Consider the following 8,891-nt stretch of genomic DNA (forward strand, 5'->3'; position numbering starts at 1 on the left):
AATACGGAGCGCGGTGGTGGGCAGTAAAAGTTTCGAGTGGTCGACGGGGTGCTCGAGCATACACCCGGACGCGGCCGCCGCGCCGCGCCGTTCAATTGTACCTAACCAAGTGGATAAAGTTCGACGAGATTCTCGCCGGCGAATAAACGCGACTGTGCCGGATTCAGCGTTCAAACGGGCGGCCACGGACGGCGGATGCACGATCCGTTCGGGACCGGGACTGAAAGACCATTTACCTTCGACTCCTTCTCGATAAACCACCGCGTCGCGCTGTCCTTCTCTCCCGCTTTCTTTCTCTCCTTCTCCCTCTCGCTCACTCTGTCTTTTCCACTTTTTTACCCTTTAACGAGTTTCTTTGTATATCCGCCGGAAAGTTGAAAAGCCGATCTCGTTTCTCGTTATATTTTCCTGCGCGTGACAGCAACGCGAACGAAGCGAAAGAATTTCAAGTCCGCGGACCGTTTTCGTCTTTCGCCTTTCACGGCTTTTGATTTCGTGTTCGTAGATCCACGCGAGTGCGTGTGGTCGACCGGTTCCAAAGGACGACGCGAAAGTAAGCTATCTGACTACACAGGGAAACGCGGGGTCACCGAAAATAGACTCACCGCGGCCGCGAACCGCGCGGAGACGTTAGAAACACTGGGCTCATAATGCCCCCCTTTCCACCCACTCTCATCGCACAGGATTCTGGCGCTCCGGTTATGAAAAGGAAAAAGAATCGAACGTAAATACGCGAGGGGAGAAACCTCCTATCCCGAGCGCCGATCCTGTAAATTATTCTAAACATCGTCCGTTTCATCTCGCGTAGTATTTAATCCTACATCAGTTTCTTTGTACAAACTTTTCGTATTAACTAGTTGTCACTGATATCCCGAATAGTTTTAGGAACGATCGATCCCTCGTATCGAACGCGACCGAACCACTTGCCTACGACCCTTTCGCCGTCCACGTTCCACCCTCTGTCCTCGCACGCTGCGAAGCATTTTGAGTTCCCCTACGCTCGAGTAATCGCCTGTACGATGATACGCCAGAAAACTGACGCCGCACCGCATTTATTCCACCGAGCCAAACTCGCTCCCTTTTCAGGTACGAGTCGGCCGCAGAGCGAAAGAGCGGACGATGGGAGAGAGAAAGAGGCGGGGTGTCCAGCGACACGCGGAGCGGAACGCACGCGTTTCCAACAGTTTAGCTCGCGGCTATGTGCACCGGCCGGGCTCTGTTTCCACGCACAGATAAATATTTTTGATCGGACGCGGTGTCGCCCCGAAAACAAATCTTTGCAAACGAAACAAAGCGAAACGACAAAACAAAGTTTCATAAATTATTTCGCATCGATATTTGACAAGCGTACGCGATCTAAAGGTTCGAATTTAACGCATCAATCGTTTATCAGATATGTTTGTCCGCCGGATACAGAGATATTGTCCGAACGAAAGTATGGGATAGCAATTAGAGAGGAAGTAGGCGCAAATGAACTCGAAGGAGGGATTTTAAACTTGCATCGTTAACAGGGGGATGTGCAAAGTGCATCGTTCGCGTTAAGACGCATGAAAGTTATCCCGAGGCGAGAGAGTGGTCACTGACGGGTGTGCGCGTGCATGTGCGTGTCCTCGGGGCCTGGTTGTTAAATGGACGTGTGCCACACGAGGAGGGTGCACGAAAGTGGGGGCAGCTACACGCGTGTGTCTTCGCTTTTGGTTTTAGGTTTTAGTACCGTGGCAGTCGCTGCCGGTGACGACTACGATAATCTCGAACGAACTACGATCGTCCGCCCGCGACATTTGTCTCGCTCTTGTAACGTATCTTCGCGAAAACGAAGATTCTTGAAAAATAATATCGACGATCGCTAAGGTTGTCGCAAACGTTTCGACGACACTGGCAACGCTGCAACGTGATTATTTTTGCGAATCGCGATTTAAGACGGTGGAATTCAGGGCCGAAGAAATTCCATCGGACGATCCAGCCACCTGATCTTAAATCTAATTTAAACCCGAGCACGCGGGGAGAGAGTAGCAGTTGTCCAATCGTAAGAATTAGAAACGCGCGGCAAGACGAAACATAAAACGAAAGGTTACAGAGTTTCGAGATCAAAGTTGGAACTGTACGAGGGTGTTGGCCGCGAAGAACTCGGAGGAGCAACGATTGAGTGGCGTAAAAAAATTCTGAAGGAGCGTGGAGAATTTGAAAGTAGAAGCGGGAGACTGGAAGAAGAGCCGGGGAAGGGTTTCGTGAAAGGGGACAAAGAGGAATCCCCGTTTGGATGCGAAAAAACGTCGGCTCGTTTTGTTAATCAAAAGATTTCGGTTCGTCAACGCGCGGCGCGTCCCGACTAATAACGAGCACGTGTACACGGACCGCGACGCCTGGCGTTCCGATTAGAAGAAAAGAGCAACTGCGAGAGAAACGCGCAGAACTCCACAGGAAATAGGTATATCGTCGTGCAACGATTTCGACGAAGAGAGGCTTCGTGTTATAATAATTAGTGTCATAATTGCGCAGGGATTTCAGTGACAAGCACTTAAATATTCGTTCCGGACGATGAACGAATCGGAGAAATGAGAAGTGTTCGCGAAAATGTGATCCGTAAGTGGGGTGACGTCAAACGATATTAACGCGGGTAGGATTCGCGATTAGAGACGTCGTCGTCGTGTCGAAGCAGATAGACGAAGGAACGCGAGGACGAGGGGAACACATCTAGATCGCTGGCGGATCGAATGTTTGCGCGGGTGTCAAGTGGAACACCCGATTCTCTCGCCTATGCCGCGTTACCGGTTCGAGATGCGGTGCACGTCGGGACACGTGTTTCTGACAAGTTTGCTGATACTGGTACGAGCGCGTCGGGCGGAGTCAGCCATCGAGGATTCGCCTGAATTTCAGAACAAAGGTAACTATGGTCGCTACCTCGTTCACTTATGATCGAGCACCGATTTTCTTTCCGACAAACGCGGCCCAAATCCAAACCGTAAAGACGAGGTGGGCACGAGCGACGTATCGGAAACTTATTTCGGAGCGAACGAGCGCGCTGACCTCGGCCGGATTTTAAATAAGTTGCGAGTTTAGCTGGCTCGGATCGAGCCTATCAACGACGACCGGAAACATTTGGATATCGCGTTCGACGCGTCCACGCGACGCTGCCAAATTCTCGGTGTCCCCGATCGGCTCCCAACACGTTCCCGTAAAAAAATGGAAGAGACACGTACTTTCAATCCTAAACTCTAACTCTAAACCCTGGTCCATGCGTTCGAAACTTTAACCGCGTCTGGTTTCCTGTTTTTCCACGTCGGTCAGCGTTCTATGGACTCTCGGTGGGCCAGGCTTTTCCTTTTACCGAACGTCAGGCAAACGAGAAATATCGACTTTTTCGAACGTTATGCTTTTGAAACGAACTCGTTGTTGATTATTTGGGGCACCGCTACAAAGTCGATTCGTCGATCGTCTCTTTCGATTCGGTCCGTTCCACACAACTTACGAACGAATTTTACCTGTGGATATTTTGATTTTAGTACATGCACGCATGGTACCGGATTCCAAAACGAAAGAATTCGCGCAATTTATTTTTGACCCGCGGCGGTAGTGGTAAAAAGGCGCCACCTCGTTTAAAACGCTGGCCTCGTCGTCGCGTTCCCTGTTAACGCGCAGCTAATTTCCGATGCTTGCGAGAAAATCGAGAACGGATCGGTTGCACATTCGAAGCGAAAAGCGCGCAAAGGAATGCGAGTTTCGGTTTCGCACAGACACATACGCGTAGCTTTTAAACGTACTGCAGACTGACGCGTCGAACAGAGGTTGAACAAAGTCGGAAGGAATTCGAGGGGTGTCGGCCCTTTCGACGTGCCTAAAATTCCGATCGAAAATACACGCGTCTATCGTCCTTGCCGCGAATAATAGATCCGCCGACGACTCCTTTCTCGTTCGAACGAAAATATTTGGAAAGGAGAGAGCCTAACTGCGAGCTGGGTGGTTCGAAGGTCTGAAAGTCCCGTATTCACGGTCGTTCATCATCGTTCTTCAAGCGGAGAGGTATTAATGGAGTGTACTGAAGAGGTATCGACTATACCGCAGTACATCGCTGTAATCTTTACGCGTTTGCTTTACGGTAAACGTCAGGAGCCAGCTGTTGGGAAAACAACTGAGCGGCGAGTTGAGCTAAGGGGCGAAGAGGTACGTCGAACGAATCGCTTTCCGCTCGACCCTATCGCGCAGCCCCATTAAACGTAATTACGATCTTGGATCAGAACGAAATATCTGGATTTGGTCGTCGATAGACCTCCCATCGCGGTCGCGTTTTCCGGGTATAAAACCGAACTGCTCTTCTCTGTAGTTCTTTTCTCGGCCCTAGGCGATAAATAAACATGTAGGAGGCAGAAATCTATCGTCGTTCATATTTCACGCACGTAATCGATTCGAGAGCTTCGACGCGGAGCGGTGACTCGGGAAACGAAAAACCTTTCAGATCTCCCGTCTCCAACGTAAACGTTCGTGTAATAGTGCAACGTGTAGAGTATACGATCGTGCGTGCGTAAACCAACTTCGGCTTATCGATAAACTTCGGGAAGTACGTCGATGGAGAACTATTCGAAGAGGTGGAGAAGAAAAAGAGAACCGGAAGAGCCATCGAGATGGAGCGTAGGTGGCGACAGTTGGAATTTTATGGATGAACCGGACTTCTTCTGGGCGAGGAAAGCAACAGGTGTTGGCGTTGGCTAGAGGAAAATGGAGTTACGCGCGAATGAAATTGACTAAAGCCGGGGGCCCGCAGGGCTCGATCGAGAAGAGGCGATGCGGTTGAACGTAATCGGCATAGAAGATGATCGGTGGAACGTATGTAGACCCTTTTGAATGCGTCGCACGAACGCGACAAAGAACAGGAAACAGAAGAATCGAACGCGCGCGGCAGACCGACATCGCGACACGTCCTCGATAAAAAGAACTCGTAATTAATTCCACATTGGTAGCGGAATTCCATCCGCGGTAGGGGAACGCGGAGGCGAGGAGATGAAGCCTCGAGCTCGACGTCTCTGGATGTTAATAGTATCGTCGTTCTCTGTTCTCATAAATTATTCTAACGATCATTTTTAGATCGACCGCGAGCTCGATTCGCGAGAAATGGATTCCGAATCGGGCGTAGAGTTTTTAACGTACGGAGGGAGGGAGGAGTGGGTGACTGGAAGAAACGGAGATCGGGGACACGAAAATAGACGACTCGGCGGAAGCGCGGTTCCCAATGAACGCGATACAGAAATAACGAGGGTTACCCTTCGCGCGAACATTATTTACATAACGGTGTACTCGATTCATTCTTTCTTTCTTCTTAGCTCCTTTCTTTATTTTTTTTTTATTCGAACCTTTATTGATTCCCGTCGGACATAGGAATTCTATTCCGAGATGCAACGATATCCATACGTATGCGAGGAGAATGATGTTCAAAGGGAGTCCCGATCGCGGTCGAAGGTTTGGCCCGCATTCGCGTTTAGAGCTGTATTTCGAAACACGCTCCACCGACGACACATCGATTTTGGCCGAGTTCGTTCGGCCCGTAGAAAATCGAACTCTTAATCTCGTTGATAGTTGCCAAGAAAGGTTCGATTCGCGTAACTCCTATTCGGACGGCTTTGATTCGCGAATACGTACACGGAGACTTGTTCGTGTGTAAATCGAAGCGCGGGGTCGCGTTTTCAGCGTAGCGCCGAAACGGTTTGTCGAGAAGACAAACTACGCTGGCCGTTCGCCTTTCAGCGTCGCGTTAAGCCGTGCCGCACCGCGTACTGCGAACACGAAAAAGCTATACGAGGTTGGAACGATGGAAAATCGAGTACGCCGACGGGGAAACGAACGAAGAATGGACCGCGGGGGCGAGCGGTATCGCGTCCAGTTTAATCTCTCCTTTTCGATCATTGACAATTTTTCATTTTCGGACTGCCACAGTTTTGGGAAACACGAGAAACTACGCGTCGCGTTCTGGCAGGTATACTCGCGTGGGAACCGGTGTTAATGCACACAGCGGTATGCCATTGATAATTCGGTCGTTCTCTTTTGGCAACGGTTGCATCTTCCGTTTCGCCTACGCCTTCTTACGCGATGCGTATTTTCTCGTTTCGTGGTAACGAGTAATCGACTGTTGGAGATTCTGATTTTTAAAATTCTCGTAGCACGAAATCTCATTTTAATCGCGCACCCGGTACTCAGACCGGTTTCTTTGAGCCGGATGTAACGAGCGGAATAGCGAGGAAAGAACGCTCGCGGGAAAGACGCGCGTGGTCAGTGGATAGTGGCGTCGTGCTTGTGGAATTAGTCAGACGGATCTCTGTAGCAAGGGTTCGCTTCATTAGTGACGTTTCTTCGCTACTAGGTGCGGTGGCACCCCTTAACGAGCTGGCAACTTAGCTCTTTTTTTGCGAACTAACCTAATCTCGATAACGATGTCTATTCCTCTGTACGGATTTTTTTAAGGGCCTACGACTTACGCTCTTACAGCACCGCTCAAGTTGGTATGGGGCGCTGAGGGCGAGGACGTCGAACTGCCATGCGATATAACTCCTCCAACGCCCAACGACTCCGTCAGCATGGTGCTCTGGTTCAAAGACACCGCTGGGATTCCGCTTTACAGGTAAATCTACTTCCTTCTCTACGACCGCCGCCACTGGGGCTACAGAGTTTAATAGATTTTTATCATTCGCGCTGAGCTTTCCCATTTGCACAGAAGACGAATCGTTTTATAACGAAGAACCTAATAAGAACGCGCTCCCGCAGTTGCCATTGTTTCGAGATCTATGTGTTCGTATCTCGAAATATCTCGAGAGACGAGCCTCGGAAATATCTATCTTCACCCTTCTCTCTATTGTACTACGCGACCGATGAGCTTCGCCGAAAATAAGCAGCTACCCTCGATGTACGAGTACGCGCACCTAAATACGTACGCTCGTCCGTATGCCAATGAACCGGGGTTATTAAAATTATCTCTCGTTTTCGTCCGAATTTATCGTCTGAACGAAAGTGGAATTGAGGTAGATCGCGGTACCGTGAAACGTAAATAAACCGAGGAAATCTCCGAGGTTCACATTGGCATCAAACCGTGGAATTCCTTAATACCGACGAGCTTCTAGAAATAGAGCGGTCGATCGTCGTTTCGTATTAACAAATACGTGTAAACGCCACGCGCGTTGGTTTACGTATCTGGGAACCGGGAGTCCGCCCGTAAAACAGTACGTTCCCGTTACGGTATTAGGGCCAACTGCCATTAATTGCTGGTATCGCTGTGCTCGCCTCCAAACCCAAAGCACGATTACGAAACCCTGCCTTAAAACAGAACGAAACGCGTGGTTCCGGAGGCAACCGAAAAACTGTAACATAGACGGCGAGAGAGAGTCGTAACTCGTATGAGCAAAGGCAGGTGAGGATCGGAGATTATCGAATTTTTTCTTCTGCTTTCCGCGAAATGGTAATGAGGATGCGAAGAAAATTTGGCAATTTTAAGAAAATCGTACGCGGATCGGTTTCTTCGTCCTCGTCGCGCGTCGTCGCGGAGCGATTTCCTCCTCCTCGACATTGCGCAACGGTCAACCGTGGGTCGCGTCGAATCTAAATTCGCTGACCGCGCGTTTGCCAACTACCCTTTTTTTCTCCGCAAATAGACGAGCATGCTAGAGTTAGTCACGATGAAATTGGCCAGCGGGGGGTTCTTGGCCTGTCGACGCGATGTTTACCGTGTTCTTCGGACCCGGAAACAGCGTATCGTCAGCCCGTCCGAGTCGATCCGAGCATTCGGTTGCTTGCGTAACCGAGTAACCCCGTTGCCGTTTTATCGTCGATCGCGAAATAAAAAAACTCGAAACATTACCCCAGTTTCTCTGTCGAGCAGCTTGGACGCGAGAAATGGTGATCCCGCTTCCGCGATCCACTGGGCCGTCAGCGACGATCTCGGCAAGAGGACTTACTTTCAAATCGGCGATGGACATCGGGCCAAGCTAAAGGTTACCAAGGTCACGTACAAAGATCAGGGAATCTTCAGATGTAGGGTAGATTTCGTCGATTCCCCGACGAGAAACTTCCGCGTGAATCTGACGCTTATCGGTGAGTACCCATGGCACGTATTTTCGGAGATCGGAAATCGCCGGACAGACGCGACCAATTTGTGTTCTATTTGTCGTTCAGAGGTACCGTCGCAGCCCGTGATATACAACGCCCAGGGACACGAAGTGAAAGCAATCGCCGGCCCCTTCTTGGAGGGTTACAATCTCGCGTTAACTTGTCAAGTATCCGGTGGTAAATTTCATCTTTTCTTTTATTCATATCCCATTCTGTCCAGACGGACGACCTGGGATTTCAGACGTTCCACGGACAACGCCGTTTCTTTCAGGAAGGCCAAAGCCTACCGTAACGTGGTGGAAGGATGGTGAGCTATTGGACGGTGTCGTCGATACCGTCTCCATCGGACCGCCCAGCAAATTCACAGTGAACCACCTGTTCATCGACAAGGTGGCGAGATCGTTATGGGGTACGAAGCTCGAATGCAGAGTTCAATCGCCGATGATGCCTGCTCCGATTGTCCGCGAAGTACCATTAGACATTTACCGTAAGTACATAGTCGCGCTCAGACTCTCTTCTCGCTTTTCTCATTTCCGCAACGATTAAACGCGGTCGGATACGTTCGCACGTAAGAAAGACGTTTTGTAGTACGTAGGTACACTGCTTTGAACGAGAAAATTACCGATCATAGTGAACTGCGAAAGGTCAACATCTGGCGAGAATGAAATAGAACGAACTCGAGTTTAGCCAAGGTTCGTTTCTTCGAATTTCAACGGGCGTTAAAAATGATCGCGAGTGACTAATTGTTTTATCCCTCAAGGATGTATAGGCTATACATATACTTAAACAATGCTGGCATGTTAAAT

At 49.8% G+C, this 8,891-nt stretch overlaps 1 protein-coding gene across 4 annotated transcripts in view; it reads left to right on the forward strand.

Moving 5' to 3' along the window:
- Positions 1-1,725: 1,725 nt before the first annotated feature.
- Positions 1,726-8,891, forward strand: part of side (motor axon guidance molcule sidestep) — a 10,754-nt gene continuing 3,588 nt past the window's right edge. For 2 of the 4 annotated variants that reach the window (XM_026815252.1, XM_018028032.2), the window contains exons 1-5: positions 1,726-2,884; positions 6,475-6,607; positions 7,859-8,070; positions 8,152-8,262; positions 8,357-8,572. In XM_026815252.1, the coding sequence (XP_026671053.1) occupies positions 2,758-2,884; positions 6,475-6,607; positions 7,859-8,070; positions 8,152-8,262; positions 8,357-8,572 (799 nt within the window). In that variant the 5' untranslated portion in view covers positions 1,726-2,757. Of the gene's footprint in view, positions 2,885-6,450; positions 6,608-7,858; positions 8,071-8,151; positions 8,263-8,356; positions 8,573-8,891 lie in introns of all 4 variants that reach the window. The other 2 variants (XM_026815250.1, XM_026815251.1) reach the window with 2 other exon arrangements.

Source organism: Ceratina calcarata, unplaced genomic scaffold (assembly GCF_001652005.2).
Source record: "Ceratina calcarata isolate Rehan_Ccalc_2016 unplaced genomic scaffold, ASM165200v1 scaffold436.2, whole genome shotgun sequence".
In the NCBI taxonomy this organism is placed as follows: Eukaryota; Metazoa; Arthropoda; class Insecta; order Hymenoptera; family Apidae; genus Ceratina; species Ceratina calcarata.